The 22,208-nt window shown below is 44.6% G+C and overlaps 1 protein-coding gene across 1 annotated transcript in view; it reads left to right on the forward strand.

Moving 5' to 3' along the window:
• Positions 1-21,389, forward strand: part of RSPH14 (radial spoke head 14 homolog) — a 343,818-nt gene extending 322,429 nt beyond the window's left edge. The window contains exons 6-7 of the mRNA XM_073629244.1: positions 20,600-20,736; positions 20,816-21,389. Coding sequence (XP_073485345.1) covers positions 20,600-20,736; positions 20,816-21,054 — 376 coding nt within the window. The 3' untranslated portion in view covers positions 21,055-21,389. The remainder of the gene's footprint in view (positions 1-20,599; positions 20,737-20,815) is intronic.
• Positions 21,390-22,208: the final 819 nt, after the last annotated feature.

Below are 22,208 nucleotides of genomic sequence, written 5' to 3' on the forward strand. Positions count from 1 at the left end.
CAGGAAAGGGGGTAGGGACGAGCGAGCGCCCCCCCCCCCCCGAACCGTACCAGGCCGCATGCTCTCAACAGGGGAGGGTGGGTGCTTTGGGGCACCAAAAGCACATTGACCCCATGTTGATGAGGACAAGGGCCTCTTCCCGACGACCCTGGTCCTTGGTTGTCGGGGTCTATGGGCGGGGAGCTTATCGGAATCTGGAAGCCCCCTTTAACAAGGGGGCCCCCATATCCCGGCCCCCCACCCTATGTGAATGAGTATGGAGTACATTGTACCTCTACCCATTCACCTAAAAAAAGTGTCAAAAATTAAACGCAGTACACAGGTTTTTAAAGTAATTTATTATGGCAGCTCCGGCGTCTCTTCCGACTTCTTCTTCTCCCCTCTCCGGCTCTTCTGCCTCCTCCGTTGATGTCTTCTGCCTCTGCTGGTTCTTCTCCCATCTCTGGGTCTTCTCCGCTCTCTCTCCGGTTCTTCTCCCTCTGTCTGCTGTCTTCTGCCTCTGCCTCGTCCTCTCCGCTGTCTTCTCACTCTTTTGCTGGGTCTTCTCGCCTGTCTTCTGCCTCTGTTCTTCTGATGTTGACTCGATTAACACATTAGAGCGGGAGAGAGCGTCGAGTCAACATTGGAAGAAGAGCAGAGGCAGAAGACAGATGAGAAGACCCAGCAAAAGAGTCAGAAGACAGAGGAGAAGACCTGGCAGAGGCAAAAGAGAGCAGACAGAGGGAGAAGAACCCGGAGAGGGGAGAAGAACTGGCAGAGGCAGAAGACATCAGCGGAGGAGGCAGAAGAGCTGGAGAGGGGAGAAGAGATCGGAAGAGACAAAGGAGCTGCCTTAATAAATTACTTTAAAAACATGTGTAATGTGTTTTATTTTTGACACTTATTTTAGGTGAATGGGTAGGGGTACAATGTACCCTATACTCATTCACATAGGGTGGGGGCCGGGATATGGGGGCCCCCTTGTTAAAGGGGGCTTCCAGATTCCGATAAGCTCCCTGCCTGCAGACCCCGGCAACCAACGGCTAGGGTTATCGGGAAGAGGCCCTTGTCCTCATCAACATGGGGACAAGATGCTTTGGGGTGGGAGGGCGCAGGGCCCCCCTGCCCCCAAAGCACCCCCCCATGTTGAGGGCATGCGGCCTGGTGCGGTTCAGGGGGGGGGCACTCGCTCGTCCTTACCCCCTTTGCTGACCTGCCGAGCTTTGTGCTTGGATAAGGGTCCGGTATGGATTTTGGGGGGGACCCCATGCCGTGTTTTACGCCATGGGGGTTCCCCTAAAATCCATACCAGACCGAAGGCTTGGATTTCCCCTTCAAGATAATCAGACCACAAGTCGCATGCCAAAGTCGGATCAGTTAGGACGGCGAGCCGACTTTGATCCAACTTTAGTGATATTCAATGGGCTGAAGTAGGATCAAAGTCGGACCAAAGTAGTGCAGGGAGCATTTTCAAAGTCGGTTCGACTTATGTCGGACCAGTTAAGACAGCTCCCATAGGGAAACATTGATTTTCACACGTCATGCAATATGAGCTCCCAATGTCGGAGCGTTTGTCGTACCAGTGTGAACCCAGCCTCAACCCCATTTCCTTGACTACTTTGCATGGTCAAGATGGAGAGCATTCAGGTATATACTCATAATTGGCCCAAGCAGATGTTGTACCCTGATCTGATCAAACTTCTGGCAGACACCCTGTTATCTCTTCTAGAACAAGATCCTACTTTATGGCTGCTTATTGTCATGGATGTTGAAGCTCAGGTCTTGAGAGACAAGGGTCTCTCTGATTCTGTTATTCACATGCTGTTAAATCCAGGAAATCTGCCTTTCATAAGGTCTACCACTTTGTGTAGTGCGAGGAAACCCCAGGAAATAGGGATGAGCTTCGTGTTCGAATCAAACGCATTTTCAACTCAAACATTGCCTGTTCGGTCGTCCGCCGAATTCCGAACGATATGGGCCGTTCGCGCCAAATTCGAGTGGCGCGTCATGGCCCATAATTCACTGCGGCATCGCAGAGCATTGCTAGCTGATGATTGGCCAAGCATGCACTATGACCCGCATGCATGGCCAATCACAGCGCCGTATGTACAGAGAGCCGTAATTGATCAAAGCCAGGGTGGCTTTGGCCAATTATGGCTCAGGGGGTTTAGTACACACCCCACACTATATAAGGCCGCCTGCACGGCGGTCCTGTGTAGTGTGTTCCGGCAATGAGAGAGAGATAGATAGACAGAGAGACAGTGTCATTTGATTTAAGTTAGAGTAGGCAGGCGAGTCAGTTAGCTGCACTTACAGGGTATTATGTATATATATACATCCTAGGTGTTGTGTGTATGTATGTATGTATGTATATATATATATATATATATATATATATATATATATATATATATATATATATATATACACTGTATTCAGTTTAGCTAGATCCATTCCTGTTATTCTCTTCCTACTACTGACAGGCAGGCAGGTGTTTTTACAGTATTTACAGCTACCTGAAGAAAATTGCTGGTGTTCTTCTGATCCTATTAGTCCTATTAGCTACAGTATTTACAGTTAGTGTAGTGTGTCCTCTGCACAGTGTGCACCTAAAGCTACCTGAAGAAAATTAGTGGTGTTCTTCTGATCCTATTAGTAAAGTACCACAGGCAGCTGTAGTATTTACAAGTTAGTGTAGTGCGTCCTCTGCACAGTGTGCACCTAAAGCTACCTAAACAAAATTAGTGGTGTTCTGCTGATCCTTTTAGTACAGTACCACAGGCAGCTGTAGTATTTATAGGTTAGTGTAGTGCGTCCTCTGTACAGTGTGCACCTAAAGCTACCTGAAGAAAATTAGTGGTGTTCTTCTGATCCTATTAGTACAGTACCACAGGCAGCTGCAGTATTTACAATTTAGTGCAGTGCGTCCCGTGCACAGTGTGCACCTAAAGCTACCTGAAGAAAATTAGTGGTGTTCTTCTGATCCTATTAATACCACAGGCAGGCAGCTATAGTATTTACAGTTAGTGTAGTGCGTCCTCTGCACAGTGTGCACCTAAAGCTACCTGGAGACAATTGCTGTTGTTCTGCTCCTATTAATATCGCAGGCAGGCAGCCACAGTATTTACAGTTAGTGTACTGTGTCCTCTGCACAGTATGCACCTAAAGCTACCTGAAGTAAATTAGTGGTGTTCTTCTGATCCTATTAGTATAGTACCACAGGCAGCCGTGGTATTTACAAGTTAGTGTAGTGCGTCCTCTGCACAGTGTGCACCTAAAGCTACCTGAAGAAAATTAGTGGTGTTCTTCTGATCCTATTAGTACAGTACCGCAGGCAGCTGCAGTATTTACAAGTTGGTGTAGTGCGTCCTCTGCACAGTGTGCACCTAAAGCTACCTGAAGAAAATTAGTGGTGTTCTTCTGATCCTATTAGTATAGTACCACAGGCAGCCGTGGTATTTACAAGTTAGTGTAGTGCGTCCTCTGCACAGTGTGCACCTAAAGCTACCTGAAGAAAATTAGTGGTGTTCTTCTGATCCTATTAGTACAGTACCGCAGGCAGCTGCAGTATTTACAAGTTGGTGTAGTGCGTCCTCTGCACAGTGTGCACCTAAAGCTACCTGAAGAAAATTAGTGGTGTTCTTCTGATCCTATTAGTACAGTACCACAGGCAGCTGTAGTATTTACAAGTTAGTGTAGTGCGTCCTCTGCACAGTGTGCACCTAAAGCTACCTAAACAAAATTAGTGGTGTTCTGCTGATCCTATTAGTACAGTACCACAGGCAGCTGTAGTATTTACAGGTTAGTGTAGTGCGTCCTCTGTACAGTGTGCACCTAAAGCTACCTGAAGAAAATTAGTGGTGTTCTTCTGATCCTATTAGTACAGTACCACAGTCAGCTGCAGTATTTACAATTTAGTGCAGTGCGTCCCGTGCACAGTGTGCACCTAAAGCTACCTAAAGAAAATTAGTGGTGTTCTTCTGATCCTATTAATACCACAGGCAGGCAGCTATAGTATTTACAGTTAGTGTAGTGCGTCCTCTGCACAGTGTGCACCTAAAGCTACCTGGAGACAATTGCTGTTGTTCTGCTCCTATTAATATCGCAGGCAGGCAGCCACAGTATTTACAGTTAGTGTACTGTGTCCTCTGCACAGTGTGCACCTAAAGCTACCTGAAGTAAATTAGTGGTGTTCTTCTGATCCTATTAGTATAGTACCACAGGCAGCCGTAGTATTTACAAGTTAGTGTAGTGCGTCCTCTGCACAGTGTGCACCTAAAGCTACCTGAAGAAAATTAGTGGTGTTCTTCTGATCCTATTAGTACAGTACCGCAGGCAGCTGCAGTATTTACAAGTTGGTGTAGTGCGTCCTCTGCACAGTGTGCACCTAAAGCTACCTGAAGAAAATTAGTGGTGTTCTTCTGATCCTATTAGTACAGTACCGCAGGCAGCTGCAGTATTTACAAGTTGGTGTAGTGCGTCCTCTGCACAGTGTGCACCTAAAGCTACCTGAAGAAAATTAGTGGTGTTCTTCTGATCCTATTAGTACAGTACCGCAGGCAGCTGCAGTATTTACAAGTTGGTGTAGTGTGTCCTCTGCACAGTGTGCACCTAAAGCTACCTGAAGAAAATTAGTGGTGTTCTTCTGATCCTATTAGTACAGTACCGCAGGCAGCTGCAGTTTTTACAATTTAGTGTAGTGCGTCCCCTGCACAGTGTTCACCTAAAGCTACCTGAAGAAAATTAGTGGTGTTCTTCTGATCCTATTAATACCACAGGCAGGCAGCTACAGTATTTACAGTTAGTGCACTGTGTCCTCTTCACAGTGTGCACCTAAAGCTACCTGAAGAAAATTAGTGGTGTTCTTCTGATCCTATTAATACCACAGGCAGGCAGCTACAGTATTTACAGTTAGTGTAGTGCGTCCTCTGCACAGTGTGCACCTAAAGCTACCTGGAGACAATTGCTGTTGTTCTGCTTCTAATAATACCACAGGCAGGCAGCTACAGTATTTACAGTTAGTGTACTGTGTCCTCTGCACAGTGTGCACCTAAAGCTACCTGAAGAAAATTAGTGGTGTTCTTATCCTATTAATACCACAGGCAGGCAGCTACAGCATTTACAGTTAGTGTAGTGCGTCCTCTGCACAGTGTGCACCTAAAGCTACCTGGAGACAATTGCTGTTGTTCTGCTCCTATTAATACCACAGGCAGGCAGCTACAGTATTTACAGTTAGTGCACTGTGTCCTCTGCACAGTGTGCACCTAAAGCTACCTGAAGAAAATTAGTGGTGTTCTTCTGATCCTATTAATACCACAGGCAGGCAGCTACAGTATTTACAGTTAGTGTAGTGCGTCCTCTGCACAGTGTGCACCTAAAGCTACCTGGAGACAATTGCTGTTGTTCTGCTCCTGTTATTTATCACAGGCAGGCAGCTACAGTATTTACAGTTAGTGTACTGTGTCCTCTGCACAGTGTGCACCTAAAGCTACCTGAATGAAATTGGTGGTGTTCTTCTGATCCTATATTAATACCACAGGCAGGCAGCTACAGTATTTACAGTTAGTGTACTGTGTCCTCTGCACAGTGTGCACCTAAAGTTACCTGAAGAAAATTGGTGGTGTTCTTTTATTCCTATATTAATACCACCTGCAGGCAGCTACAGTATTTACAGTTAGTGTACTGCGTCCTCTACACAGTGTGCACCTAAAGCTACCTGAATAAAATTGATGGTGTTCTTCTGCTCCTATTAATACCACAGGCAGGCAGCTACAGTATTTACAGTTAGTGTACTGTGTCCTCTGCACAGTGTGCACCTAAAGCTACCTGAATAAAATTGTTGGTGTTCTTCTGATCCTATTAATACCACAGGCAGGCAGCTACAGTATTTACAGTTAGTGTACTGCGTCCTCTGCACAGTGTGCACCTAAAGCTACCTGAAGACAATTGCTGTTGTTCTGCTCCTATTAATACCACAGGCAGGCAGCTATAGTATTTGCAGTTAGTGTACTGCGTCCTCTGCACAGTGTGCACCTAAAGCTACCTGAACACAGTTGCTGGTGTTCTCATACTAATGCCCTGTACACACAATAGGATTTTCCAATGGAAAATGTGTGATAGGACCTTGTTGTCGGAAATTCCGACCGTGTGTAGGCTCCATCACACATTTTCCATAGGAATTTCCGACACACGAAGTTTGAGAGCTTGCTATAAAATTTTCCGACAACAAAATCCGTTGTTGGAAATTCCAATTGTGTGTACACAAATCCGACGCACAAAGTGCCACGCATGCTCAGAATAAATTAAGAGACGAAAGCTATTGGCTACTGCCCTGTTTATAGTCCCGACGTACGCGTTTTACGTCACCGCGTTAGGAACGATCAGATTTTCCGACAACTTTGTGTGACCGTGTGTATGCAAGACAAGTTTGAGCCAACATCCGTCAGAAAAAATCCTAGGATTTTGTTGTTGGAATGTCCGATCAATGTCCGACCGTGTGTACAGGGCATAATAATACTACAGGCAGGCAGTTGATTCTGCTAGCTGCAGTATCAGTATATATATATATATATATATATATATATATATATATATATATATATACATCCCAGCTTTGTGCAGCTACATCTCACTGTAGGCCATTAGTATGTCTGGAAGGCCAACAAGGAGAGGCAGACAGTCACAAGCCAATAAAAGAAGGCAAGCAGGCTCTGTGTCTAGAGGCAACAGTGCTGGTCGTGGAGACGGTGTATCCTCATCAGCACGTGGCCATGGGAACGCTTGTCCTTTTTTTCGGCAGCTGGCCGTGTTGGTAGAGTGGATGACCAAGCCGTCCTCATCCTCCTCATCCTCTCTCACCCAGGCTCAGGGTACAGGGTCTGGCAAAGCAGCTGCCAACGCAGCCTCTTCCCTTGGCTCAATGTTATCAGTCACTCCTTCCCTAGCCCCACCATGTCCTCCTGAGCAGTCCCCCGAACTGTTTGACCACAGTGTTGGGTACATGCTCCAGGAGGATGCCCAGCTTTTGAAGGCTCCGATGATGGTACCCAGCTAGAGGAAGGCAGTAATGTGTGCCCAGAGAGAGGGGGTGCCCAAGAAGGACAGCAATCTGGCAGTCATGTTCCCCCAGCTGCAGCATACTGCCAGCTTTGCTCCAGTGATGAGGAGGGAGGGGATGATGAGGTCACTGACTCCACGTGGGTGCCTGATAGGAGAGAGGAGGAGGAGGCACATCACCAACGAGGCAAGATGCCCTCCAGGGGCCAGCTTAAGGGCAGCACACCGACTGTATCACACCGCAGAGCTCTGCATGTGCAGGGCGCTGCTGTCTCTGCGCGTTATTCCAAAAGTTCTTTGGTGTGGGCCTTTTTGCATCAGATCCCACTGCTGCTATTTGCAGCATATGTCTCAAGCGTATCTCTCGTGGCCAAAACATCTCCCGCTTGGGCACCATAAGCTTGACCAGACATATGTTGACCTGCCATGCAGTTTGTTGGCAAGCGTACCTAAAAGACCCACACCAAAGAACAAAGAGGACCTCTCCTTGCTCCTCATCAGCTGGGAACTCCAACCCCACTATACCTTCAGTCCTCTCTGAGACCTGCACTGAGAGGAATGAAGGTGTAGAATTAGGTGTGTCACAGCCAAGTACTTGGGGGCAATCTGCTATCGGTACACCGACGTCAGATTGTACCAGGCAAATTTTCCTGCCCCAGCTGCTGTACTGCCGAAAGAAGTTTGCTCCCAGCCATCCACATGCCCAGCGGTTGAATGCTAGCTTGGCTAACTGCTGCCTTTTCAGTTGGTAGACTCTGCCCCCTTCCGTGAGTTTGTGGAATGTGTGGTTCCTCAGTGGCAGGTTCCCAAGCACCACTTTTTCTCACGGAAGGCGATTCAGGCTCTCTACTGGCATGTGGAAGACAATGTCTTGGCCTCGCTGGACAGGGCGGTAAGGTGCATATTACCACTGACTCATGGTCCAGCAGGCATGGACAGGGACGTTACCTATCTTTCACCGTGCACTGTGTGACTCTTCTGGGAGCTGGGAAGGATGCAGGACAGGGTGCAGTAGTGTTGGAGGTTGTGCTGCCACCACGCCTCCAAAATACTACTAGTGGTGATTCTGCCACACCTCTCTCCTCCACCCCCTGCTCTTCTTCTTCCTCCATGGCCTCTTCCTGTGCTCATTTGACTTCGGAACCAGCGGTGCTCCGTAGGTGTTCAAGGGGCTACGCAAGCACGCAGGCCAAAAGATGCCATGCGGTGCTTGAGCTGGTGTGCTTGGGGGACAGGAGCCACACTGGGGTAGAGATTCTGTCAGCTCTGCAGGGGTAGGTTCAGAGGTGGTTGACGCCATGCCAGCTTAAGGCAGGTATGGTGGTTTGCGACAATGGCACCAACCTCCTCTCCGCCCTCAGACAGGGACAACTGACCTATGTGCCTTGTTTGGCTCATGTCCTTAACTTGGAGGTGCAGCGGTTCTTGGGCAGGTACCCGCACTTACAGGATGTCCTGAGGCAGGCCAGGAAAGTCTGTGTGCATTTCTGCAGGTCATATAATGCCAGTGCTCGGCTGGCTGACCTCCAAAAGGAATTTAACCTGCCCAAGAACCGCCTAATCTGTGACATGCCCACCAGGTGGAACTCAACGTTGGCCATGCTGCAGCGGCTGCACATGCAGCAGAGGGCCATCAATGAGTACCTGTGCGATTATGGCACCAGGACAGGGTCAGGGGAGCTTGTTTTTTTTCCCCATGCCAGTGGGCCATGATCAGGGATGCATGCACTGTCCTGTCACCATTTGAGGAGTGACAGTGCATGCATCAGTGATACTGTCCCCCTTGCCCACCTGTTGGAGCACACGATGCATGTGAATAATGGACAGGGCATTGAGGCAGAACAGAGGCAGGAAGAGGAGAACTTCCTTAGCTCTCAAGGCCCCCTGCGTGCCCGCCGATCACACAGGAAGAGGACGAGGAGGAGGCGGAAGAGGAGGATTGTGTCAGCATGGAGGTGGAGCCTGGCACTCAGCATCAGCAGCAGTCTTAAAGGGATCATTTACAGTCCCAAGAAACCCATGGACTTGAACATGGCTGGGAGGAGGTGGCTGCGGATCATGTCGTCCTTAGCGACCCAGAGGACTCCGGACCGAATGCCTTAGCAAACCTACGCTGCATGGCTTCCCTGATCCTGCAAAGCCTGCGGAAGGATTCTCGTATTCGTGGTATCAAGGAGAGGGATCAATACTGGCTGGCAACCCTCCTTGATCCACGTTACAAGGGTAAGGACCTTATCTTGCCGTCGCAGAGGGAGCAGAGGATGAAACATCTTCGGGAGGCCTTGCAGAAAGGTCTGTGCAACGCTTTCCCAGAGACTGGGAGGTTACAAACTCCTGTTCCTGGACGTGTTACTGAGGCCTCGGTCAGTCAAAGAAGGAGCGGTGGAGAAGGTGGCTGTCTGACCGATGCGTTCAGACAATTTTTTAGTCCGCAGCCCCAAGGTATGATCGGTTCCAGCAACCATCACCAGCGTCTTTTTTACATGGTGCAGGAATACCTAGGGGCAAGATCTGACTTGGACACCTTTCCCACCGAAAATCCTCTGGGTTACTGGGTCTTGAGGATGGATCACTGGCCAGAGCTTGCACAGTATGCAATTGAGCTACTGGCCTGTCCTGCATCCAGCATTCTTTCGGAACACACATTCAGTGCTACTGGAGGTTTTGTAACCGATCACAGGGTGCGCCTGTCCACCGACTCGGTCGATCAACTGACCTTCATAAAAATGAATCAGCCTTGGATCACCACCAGCTACCAAGCACCTGATGCTGATGTAACCGAATATTTTTTTTTAAATGTCAGATCCCTTCAAGACTGCCTATGCTGATTCTGAGTGACTATCCTCTTCCTCCTCAATGATCATGCTGATAGCTTGTAAGAATATTTTTGGTTCTGGGCACTGCCACCAGTGGCTAAGGCCCAATTTTTCAGCCCCTGTTTAACAGGGGTGTGTAATTACAATTTTTGATGCAATATTTTGCAAGGAGGGGTCATTGCTGCACTCAACTAGAGTATTTGTCAAGGGTTGCAGTGTTGTGGCACCAGCACCAGTGCCTAAGGCCCAATTTTTCAGCCCCTGTTTAACAGGGGCGTGTAATTACAATTTTTGATGCAATATTTTGCAGGAGGTCTCATTCCTGCGCTCCAACTAGAGTATCTGTGAGGGGTTACAGTGTTGTGGCACCAGTGCCTAAGGCCCAATTTTTCTGCCCCTGTTCAACAGGGACATGTAATTACAATTCTTGATCTAATATTTCACAGCAGGGCCCGTTTCTGCGCCCACCAAGAGTAACTGTGAGGACTTACAGTGTTGTGGCACCACCACCACCAAAGGCCCAATTTTTCTGCCCCTGTTCAACAGGTGCATGTAATTACAATTCTTGATCTAATATTTCACAGCAGGGCCCGTTCCAGCTCCCGCTAAGAGTAACTGTGAGGACTTACAGTGTTGTGGCAACACCACCACCAAAGGCCCAATTTTTCTGCCCCTGTTCAACAGGTGCATGTAACTACAATTCTTGATCTAATATTTCACAGCAGGGCCCGTTTCTGTGCCCACCAAGAGTAACTATGAGGACTTACAGTGTTGTGGCACCAGCACCACCACCACCAAAGGCCCAATTTTTCTGACCCTGTTCAACAGGGGCATGTAATTACAATTCTTGATCTAATATTTCACAGCAGAGCCCGTTCCTGCGCCCACCAAGAGTAACTGTGAGGGCTTACAGTGTTGTGGCAACACCAACACCCAAGGCCCCAATTTCTGCAGAGTATATAGGGCAGGCCCTTACTTTCAAACATCCAACTTACAAACGACTCCTACTTGCAAACGGAAGGAGACAACAGGAAGTGAGATGAAATCTACCCCTAGGAAGGGAAATTCTCTCCTGTAAGAGTTAATATGGGAAAAACGTGTCTCCTGTCCACTGATGCTTTATCACCAATCCTTGTTTCACTAAAAACCCCAAATTGTCAAAAAACATTTGTCATTGGAACAGAAAGTGAGGTAAAATCTTCTGAAGAGGTGCACAGACAGCAAAACAAATGTCACAGGGGTGATAACCCTTCCCTAGGTTTTCCAAAAAGCTTAAAAATAGATTTTTTGGCTGGAGTTACACTTTAAAAATGTACCAGTTCAAAATTGCAAACAGATTCTACTTAACAACAAACCTTTTGCACCGACTGTATACTGCTGTTCAGAGGGCTTGGGGCCCCACGCCTTTCCTTTTTTTAATTTGGGTGCGGAGTTCCCCTTAATATCCATACAAGACCCAAAGGGCCTGGTAATGGACTTGGGGGGGGGGGGTACCCATGCCGTTTGTCTCACTGATTTTCATCCATATTACCGGGACCAGGCATTACATTAAAGCCCTAAGCAGTTTTAAATGACTTTTATTACTTTAAAGATGTCATTTTGTGCAGGGACTGTTCTAAGAACAGGAAACACGTGCCACTTTACAGGCATACTATAGACACCCCCCAGGTACGATATTTAAAGGAATATTTCACTTTTTTTTTTTTTTTACTTTAAGCATGATTAAAATCACTGCTCCCGAAAAAACTGCCGTTTTTAAAACTTTTTTTGCTTTGATACATGTCCCCTGGGGCAGGACCCGGGTCCCCAAACCCTTTTTAGGACAATACCATGCAAATTAGCCTTTAAAACTAGCACTTTTGATTTCGAACGTTCGAGTCCCATAGACTTCAATGGGGTTCTAACATTCGTGCAAATTTTCGGTCCGTTCACAGGTTCTGGTGCGAACCGAACCGGGGGGGGTGTTCGGCTCATCCCTACCAGGAAATACTCTGTGGGAAGAATACTAACTTTTTTCAATAAGGCCTGGATCAGCATTTGGCCTTCAGTACCTTCAAGGGATGAATCTAGGTCTTTGCTCCAAAGATTGCTAGCCTCCCATTCTTTGGTCAAGATATTTGTGGCCCATTCTCTACAACCACCAGTGACTCCATGGGATCTCTGAATGCTTCTTGTTTTTTTTAGGCATTTGTTTTCCAGAGTTGGGAAGCTGCCACCTTGTCCTCTGTTCATATGCTCTCTGAGTTTTACCAGGTGAATGTTCAAGCCTCATTTTATGCCAGCTTTGGGCATAAGTTCCCTCAGTCAGCTCTTTGAGCTGCAGATTGCCACCAGTTCTATTGTTTTTTTTATTTTAGTGTGTTTTTTTACTGTTCCCCACCTCTCAGTTGGACTGATTTTGGATGTCCCAGTCATTTCGGGCTAACCGAATCCTGTGTCCAATAATGAACAATAAATCCATCAAATCCATTTATTGGAGTTCATCTAGGAATACAGGGCCCACCCTTCTATGCTGTGATCTACTCATAAGTCCTGATTTTCAAGCCATACTGAAGCTAGATGGGAGTTGAAGGAGTTATACCTGGCTGGTCAACAACTTTTTATTTGCCAGTGTCCAAATCCTCTTTTAGGAGGCAGTATAACTCAATCATCTCAGACTAACTGAATCCAGTGTCCCTTAATGAACTTTAAGAAACAAATTTTATAGCAAGTAAACAAAAAAATCTGTTTCGACCAAGCTAATGAGTAATAGATTTTTAGACCTTTTGGCAGATGTGAGATGTGTGCAGTTACGCTCATGTGCTTTAGCCCAGAGGGACCTATGTGTCATAAAAGTTACATTGTAACTTAATTAGCTCCTTCTGCTTATCAAATAATTACTTATAACTACCGTACTTTTCTATCAGGACATGTAAGCTTTGAAAATTGACCTTTTTGTCACTCTTACAGTCATTTAAAAATAGTTTTAAAAATGCCCCTTTCTTTATTACTTAAGTGAATATATATATATATATATATATATATATATATATATATATATATATGTATGTATATGTAGCTAGACATTATGTTATAAATATACTATCATGAAAATACTTCATCCACTCTCCATCTAAAGGTAAATTATTCACTAACTCGGGTATAGACGAAGAATTCCGACAATACTATTCTACCTTATATAACCTTACCCCTCAGGCACCACCATCCTCCCCCCAAACCGGTACACCGACACAAGACTTGCTAACCTATATCCAAGAAACTGCCCTCCCAACCATTCCAGCATTGGACACTGCGAACTTAGAGTCCTCACTGTCTGAAACTGATTTCCTACAAGCCATAAAAGGCCTCAAAAATGGCAAGAGTCCCAGCCCAAATGGATTTTCATCACGCTTCTATAAAATGTTTACCCTGATACTAGCCCCACTACTAGCTAAAGCGTTTAACTCCATAGACAAGACCCTCTCCCCTTCCGCCACCCTACTTCAAGCTCAAACTGTAGTCACCCCGAAAACGGGCAAAGACCCCTCTTTAAGTTCCAATTACAGACCTATATCCCTCCTGAATATAGATTTAAAATCGTTTGCTACAATCCTAGCAAATCGCCTTTCACCCCTATTTCCAGAATTGATTCATAAGGACCAAGTGGGCTTTTGTCCCTTGGACGTGAAGCCAGGGACAACACAACCAAGACCCTACACCTCATTGCTTATGCCCAATGTAACCACCTCCAGACCTGACTTCTCTCCTGTGACGCGGAGAAGGCCTTCGATAGGATCAGTTGGTCATTCCTCCAGACCACCCTCTCCCAGATAGGACTAGGCCCAAAAATGCTTTCACGCATCATGTCCCTTTATTCCAGACCCTCAGCCACAGTCTTGGTGAACGGAACCCAATCAGAGAAGCTCACTATCGCCAATGGCAATAGACAGGGTTGTCCCCTCTCCCCACTCCTGTTTGCCCTGGTCATTGAACACCTGGCCCAAGCCATCAGGGCAGACCCCAACATACACGGCATACAGACCCCCTCCTCACATTGTAAACTTTCCCTGTATGCAGACGATCTTCTCCTCTATGTGACCCAACCTCACATCGGCATTCCCTCCATACTCTCTGAGATCCACAGGTTCGGTCAGTTTAGCAACTAAAAATTGAACATCTTCAACACTGAAGCCCTGGACCTCTCCCTAACGTAACCCATTCTCTCCTCCCTTAAGACCAACTTCTCATTTCAATGGCAATCTAAATCAATCTCATATTTAGGCACCGCCATCCCGGCACATATACCAGATATATATGCCCTGAACTTTAGCCCACTGCTCACAAAACTTAGATGCCTCACCGAAAGTAGATTGGATTTCCCAGTATCATGGTTTGGTCGCATGAATGTTTTAAAAATGGACATACTTCCCAAATTGTTATACCTATTCCAAGTTCTACCGATAACACTTTTTTTGTCTGCCTTTTTTTGCACCCTCCGTTCCATGGCCATTCGCTTTGTCTGGGGTGGAGACTGAAACATAAGCTCTTATGCTCTCCCCCAACTAATGGCAGGGTAAGCTTACCAGACTTTGATCTCTCCCATACATCCGCAGTTTTCTCCCACGTTCTGGAGTGGTTCCCCCGCCCATTGACCAAAGCCTCCACCTCGGTGGAACAAGACATGTCCCCATTTGACCTTCGTGTCCTGTTATGGCGCTATGACCGGACTCATAAATCCCCCCTCACAAGAGACGCATTACTAATTTGGTATCGCAGAAGGGAGGGCTACTCACTATCCACCGAACTGTGCCCACTCACCCCTCTATTTGACAACCTGGCCCTACCAGAGAGTAGAACAGCCCCAACATTGGATACTTACAGTAGATCCACTCAGCCCACAGCAAAACAATTTGTCAGTAGTACCCATGGAACTTTTGTGACAAACCAAACCACTACAACCTCCAACATAACTTGGTTGACTCGACTTCACTTGTCCTCCTACTGCAAACAACTACACGACTCACAACAAATCCGCAGACCCCTGACGGGCTTCGAACAACTATGCTCACTCCCGGAAGTTACTCGCCACACCTTATCAGCGATTTACAGATTGATCCTAGATCACAATCATGGTACTTTACCTAAGTACACTAAGGCCTGGTCAGAGGAGCTCGGGATGGACATATCGGAAGTGGACTGGCATAAGGCCTTTCTCTTCACCCATAAGTCGTCTATCTCAAGCTATACTCAAGGAAAAAACTACAAGCTGGTATCCAGGTGGTATTGAGTGCCAACAAACATCAAAGTCATGTTTCCTTCAGCTACCGATATCTGCTGGAGATGTCAGTCGGAGAAAGGTACCTACAATCACATCTGGTGGGAATGCACAGAGATCCACCCATTTTGGGCACAGATCTTTCAAATATACACTGAAATATACGATAAACCATTAACACCCTCCCCCTCCATTGCCCTCCTTTCTCTGCTCCCTGGCTCAATAAAATCCTAGAAGACCAGCCTCTTGAAATTTTTTCTCAGCACTGGTCGGCAACTAATTCCCAGACACTGGAAAACCACCTCTCCCCATCCCTCATAGAATGGGTAAGTGAGATCAATGATATCATGCTTATGGAGGAAATGCAAGCCAAAGCCTTGGATAAACAGGAGAAATTCTCCACTACCTGGAATGTCTGGAGGCATTACTCCACATCTGAGAAACTGAAGCATAGACTCTCAGCGACAAGAACCTCCTGAGAGCCTAACCACAATACTGCGCTCTCACCCCCCAGATTAGCAACCCCACTTGACCGGAGCACACTGTCTCCCCACCCCCCCTCTCCCCCCCCTTACCCACCTCTTACCTATACACTCTTCTCTCCCCTCTTACGACTCACCTTCTTCTTTCCTGTTTTCCCCCCTCTTATCTACACCTCCATTTCGGTTGCACTTAATCTTAATATGGAATCACCAGTATTCTAGCTCTTTACTCTGAGCATAGGTGCTGCCCAATGTCATTCTAATTGATTTGAATGTATATCGACATCAATGTACTGGAAATACCAGACAATTAGCTTAGGCATATAGGTTCCATTGGCCCGAGGACACAGTATGTTCCCGATGGGGTGTCCGGGCCGACAGGAATCGCATTTGAACAGATATATGTATAATGTCTAGAACCATACGGTATTGATTTGTCCTCAGAATACCCATGTATAAAACCTAGAATGCACTGTAATTTCTGTACAATCCAAACTTATCAAACCAGAATGCCCTGTGACTGGCACCTGGTCGTGGCCTTGTTTATTTTGTTTACTTCCTGTTGATAAAACAATAAAACTTAATGAACCTAAAATTATAATAATGCTCGTATATTTTCTGGTTTGGGCAATGGCCAATAAAAATAGAAATGGAAGAACTAATAAAAACCTTAAGTGTTGTTTAAATTAACCTGTTAGTCATTATATCTTTTTTAAAATATTGCCACTTTGATTTAGTGTCACTTATTTACTAGAAATCCGACTTCTGGGTTTGTCACTGGCCAGAAAAGTGCTTTAATTGGACAGGGGATTACAGGTAAGTGAGGCTAAAGCTGGCCAAAGATGGAGCAACAATCAGCCAGTTCAGCAAGGACTGGCTGAATTTCAAACCATCCCAAGCTGTTCCCACTGGAGAGAAGTTCATCTAAAAATCAGCTTCTCTTGAAGGAGAACGTTGGAAAATTTTAATTTGATCAGAACATGCAGCCAGTTGGCGCCAGCACTGATCAGTGTATTCTGACAACAGGGGAGTCCACACTGGCAGATTACAATAGCACAGCAGGGAAGATTCCCCCATCCACCTTGCTGTGCAGTTTGGGAATCCATTCTTCTTTTTTTTTTTTTTTTTACTGTCTGCCAGCTTTAGTTCAGAGGTCAAGTCACCAGTATTAACATGAAACATAATCAGTGGGGAGCACAAAAGTTCTGACTATAGCAGATGATAGCAGGCATCTTGTAGTAAATAGTGTTACCATGATGGGTGGTTTGCCTAAATCAATCTTTATGACCTGGTACGGGATTATCATAAATCTGTGGGCCCTTTATCAAGATCTCTAGTTGACCTGGGCTTTCATGGAAACCAACGCCATCAGCTTGAAAGGTTTTTTACTTGCTATTTTTTTCTGAAGAAAAAAATCTGTAATTAGGTGTTCCTCCCCAACTTTTTTGGGCATGAGCACAAACGCTTGCTGATTGTAATTTCATATGCTTGTGCCATGATCTTTCATTAGCTAATTTCATCAGATTAAATCAACAGCTTGCATTAGTCAATCTGGTAAGTACATATCAATGTACCAAACCCAGCTTACTGTTGCCTCCTGCTTCATCATTAATCACGCATCCTAAGGTGGAAATAAAAAGAGCCTTGTGATCATTTGCAAACCCTCTGGTGTCCGGGATATGTTAGAAAATTGTATAAATCGGTGGTATGAATAGTAAAGATTGAACAGAAGACTGAAAATTCTAAAGGTTAAATTTAGTTATATGTGAACAGTCTGATTGTAAAAATGTTTGTATAACCTTCTTTAGATTTATCAACAACTATGTAATACAAAGGAACTGCCTGAATGAATATAAAACCAATTTAACTGCATATTTTTTGTAACTTTAAAGGAGATTGTACAGTTATATTGTAAAGAGCATGGCCAGCTGTAGGCCTCTTTCACACATGCGGACCGTTCGTTTCATCAGGGCAAGTCACGTTTTTTCAAAGAAAAAGGGATGAAGTTTACATCAGTTTGTTAATAATGTTTTTCATAAATGATTCATCTGTTTGTACATCCTCCAGCTAACGTCCTTAGCCACGTGAGTCCCAGAGCCATCTTTTCATGCAAAAATAGACAGTTTGTCCATTTACGTCCATTTTACGTCGGGTTCATTTTTTGAACGGAGAAAAAATAGGGCTTTGATCTGTTCCAAAAAACAGGTGTTGATGGAAGCAGATGTTAATGAATGTAAATGGACGATCATCTGTTTACATCCGTTTTTCCATCGAGATGCATTGATGTCCATTTTTCATCCGTCAACGTACCCTTAGGGTCAGGATAATATAATCATATCAGTGATAATCATAGGGCTCTGTAATTACCCTCCCACTATACTGTTTATATCCTGTGAAATATGCTGTGTTCTGATACTTAAACTTCTGGCTGAATGCACCTGCCTCTCCTTTCCCCCATCATTAGCCCTGTCTTTCTCCTGATTTCACACAATGACAGCTCCTGTCTCAGTGTACTTCTCATAGATGCTGAAAACTCTCCCTGTCAACTGGAACTGGGAATCCCCTCATGGTGGTAGAGAGGCCCTTGTTCTGTATGACCTGAGAAACTGGCTGTAGAGAATATTTGATGTATCTTGGGGTTGCCATCTTTTTATTCAAGCCAATCCCGATCACTTTAGCAGCGCAGGGCACATTTTTTTTTTTGTAGTATACACTATAGGATTATAAAAGACCTGGGACACCTTTGGGTACCCCAAGGAGAGTAGTAATGCGGTGCAGCGAAAAGCAGTTGTGGCTAAATTGCTGTTGCTGACATCATTACCCTGCCCCCCAGTGATGCCGAACCTGCCCCCAGAGAGCAGCTCCTGAATGGCAACAGATTTGTCTGTGACTATTTTGATTACTTGGGAAACATTAGCCGGGTCTGAATAATGTGTCTGGGTTTCAGACGGACTGAAACCCGGACAAATGATTTAAAACCCAGACTGTCCGGGTGAATACTGGACAGGTGGCAACCCTAATGTATCTACATATCTCTCTGCTTCTCCCTAGCATGTAAGACCACAGGGGAGAGGAACATAGGAAATTGGAGGCAGTAGTATCTATATTGGAGGTCAGCAAGGTCTGGCATGCCTGTAGGCACTGGCTAAACCTGCCCGTGCTAGTATTATTCCCTGTACTACAGGAAACAGCATTCAGACATTACTCACATATGCTTTATAAAATAGATGTAAGATAATTTCCTATGTTATTCAGGTATACCTTACAAGGAAGATGTAAGATAATATCCTATGTTCTTCAGGTATATCATACACAGAAGTTGTAAGATAATTGCCTATGTATCTCTGGAGATGACACTGGTGTGGTGCCAGGAGTGGTTTCAGGTTCCTGCAAGTCTAAAGTCGGGTACACACGATCAGATAATTGTACAAATTTTCAACCGTTTTTTTGTATGATGATAGTCTCATATCGAAAGTGAAGAGGTTACTCAACATACGAAAATTCTCGCACAACAGAATTCAACTTCAGAAGTGCTGTAATGTGTTGAATAGTTTTGTATGTTTTCTTTCATTTCTGAGCATGCGTAGTCTTGCTCTTACAGTTTTTTTCAGATGAAAACTGTACTAATTACTCTAAATGAAAGTCGGACGTTGTGTTCACATGCGACAACAATTTTATAGCCTGCACATCCAGCTTTTGTCATCCAAAAATTCAGAATCGGCTGTTGAAAGCACCATACCAACGATCAGAAAATCTGCAGATCGTTCATCGGACGAAATTTTACTTCAGATTTTCTGATCGTGTGTACGGGCCTTAACTTTCCTTTAATTGTTTAAAATGGCTGATGGCTTCATTCTAAAGGGAGGTTTATTAAAGAGGAACTTCACTCTTTTAATCAACACTGTCTAATTTTAATCCTTATGCTGCTAGTTTTAGTAAATAGATAGGAAAGTATATCATAATTACTTGTTTTAAACTTTTTTTTATACATTTCTTCAATTACTTCCTGGTTTCCAGGCCTAGGCAAATGATGCCATACATCCCAGGAGTATCCAGGAGGGGTTTTCTCAACTAAGCAAACCCTTCTGCTTGCATCCCTGAGCTAAGGGCAGATGAATTCCAGGAAATAAATGCAACATGAATCATCTGCCCTTACTCAAGATAGCCATGGTCAGTAATGCTTAGGGTGTTTTTCAAATGGATCTTTTAACAAAATAAAGCATGGAGACATAGATGGATGGGTGAGTTTGCTTTAAATAATAAAAATGAATAGCGTTTTGGTTTGTGGTGCTCAGATGCAGTATAGTTACACTTTAACTGATGCAAAGAAGGATACAAATGCGATGATAAAACCTATACAGTAAAACCTTGGATTGCGAGCATAATTAGTTCCAGAAACACGCTTGTAATCCAAAGCACTTGTATATCAAAGCGAATTTCCCCATAAGAAATAATGGAAACTCAAATTATTCATTCCACAAGCATTTATTCATAGGTCCTTCAGTTTATAGTCCATATAAAAAGATTATAGCAATGTGACCAGGTTGTGTAACCATAAAATGTCCATCCACAAATGGAAGCCTCCACAAGGGGATTAGAAACAAAATCCAGCAGGAGCTACAGAGTATAAAAGAGAAGAGAGGCGCCTCTAAGTGTAGCAATATGTTGTTAAATGTTGTACCTTCATTAAATGTAACCATATTGCTACACTGAGAGGCACCACTCTTCTCTTTTATACTCAGTTGTGACGTGACGCTACTTGTATATCAAGACATCACTAAAAATTTTGCTTGTTTTGCCAAACGCTCCCAAACCAAGTTACTCTCAAACCAAGGTTTTACTCTATTTCCCTTTGGTATTTAATCCTACCCTTTGTAATTAAACATGTACAGTATGTGTTCCTATATGTTCCTTCTTTTGTATCTTATTTTGCTAGATTCATCCAATTTATTACATAACTAAATTTTCCAAATAGTATTAGCTAACTGTCAGTCTGTTTTCTTTCTTGCCAGTGTTCCACTAGAAGGAAAGGAAAGTGTTTGCAAAGCAGAGGTAGTTCCTATATTTGTACAGCTCCTGGAAGATGAGGATGCTGAGGTCAGAGCCAATGCTGCTGGGGCTTTGATGTTCACTACCATTACTACTCAAGGTAAGGCATGTGGCCTATGGTGGTATGATAACTCTGCACAGTTTCCCAGCATGCTCTCATTGGTACTTTTTTTCTGTAGGGAAATATGCTGCTCTTCATTCTGGAGCCATCCCGAAATTGCTAGCTCTTGTGAAAGATAGCCACAGCAAGGTGCGACTAAACTGCATCAAGGCATTAACCACCCTGTCTGAAACACCTGAAGGTCGCAAAGTTCTCCTGCCGGATGTGAATCTAATCCAGGAATGTCTGAGCGACTCCAATGAAGCAGTAAGCAGAGCAGCTGCTATAGCAGTACAAGTCATACAGTGGAAACCCTGAGCCAGGCACTATAATGGTACACAGGCATAATACTGTGTCCAATTCACTGACCTGAATTGTGATGTCCATAAGAAACATTGGATCCATCGGTGTAAATTTGTTAAAATTGTCAAATTGTTGCCTACGCTATACAAAGGTTTAAAAAAAAGTTTTGATTGAAGTTCTACTTTAACTTACACCCCGCAGCCTCCCCTTACTGAGGGACCCTGAGCCTAGCATTCCCCTGCTTAATAGCTGTGCATGGTTGTACCTGTATTTTCTTGCTAACTGCAGGGAGGCAGTTTACCCAAATTTGATTAATAATGTTTTACAATAAACCTGAAAAACTTTTAAAATGACTCAGATCTCAGTTTATGTATTATGGAATGGTCCCAGATTACATTCCTGAGCATTAAAGCCTATGTACTCCTTCAAGACCCATATTTAGGGTGTAACAAAGTGCCAAGAGGAATACAGTAATCCACAGGCATGTTCTGCCTTTATCTTCCTCAGGAAACCCACCCTAAAAAAAGCTTTTGCAAGTTGACATAAGTGTAAAAATAATATGTTTATTTAAGAATAAAGCTTTATGTACCTATGTTAGTATCACATATGGTTAGTGTACCGCTGTTTACATAATGTGGATCTGTTTAAGTTGACCACTATGTACTCTTTACTTTTTTTGTTGGCTTGTTTTTACTCTCAGTTCATGATAAGCTCATATTATATAGCCTTCTGTGACTCATGTTTCACTGTAGTTTTCCTAGTAATCTGGGCAGGTAATTATAAGGGAATAAAGTGCGTCAAAGGCATTCTTATCACATAAATGATTCTTGTATCTTGTAGGGTAGTTTTTACTATGCACAAGGAGATCAATGTATTTTCAAAATATCTTTTCTTTTTAACAAACAAGGTTGGTCTTTATTGAGAAATTATGGTAAGGTACGATCAATATGACGAAAGTAAGGAAATAAAAAGCAGTTCATACAACAGTACATAATCAGGTAGTCACAGACATAATATATGGGTAAGCACTTTGTTGTGAGAGAAGAACATTATAAGAGAATGGACCCAATCAATGTTAACAGCCACCTGGGGAAGAGAGGGGAGGTGGGAAGGGATGGGGGGTTGGGGAGGGGGGCACCGGAGGGAATGGCCAGAAGGAAGGGGGAGGG

The sequence above is a fragment of the Aquarana catesbeiana genome, linkage group LG01, assembly GCF_042186555.1.
Source record: "Aquarana catesbeiana isolate 2022-GZ linkage group LG01, ASM4218655v1, whole genome shotgun sequence".
Classification (NCBI taxonomy): domain Eukaryota; kingdom Metazoa; phylum Chordata; class Amphibia; order Anura; family Ranidae; genus Aquarana; species Aquarana catesbeiana.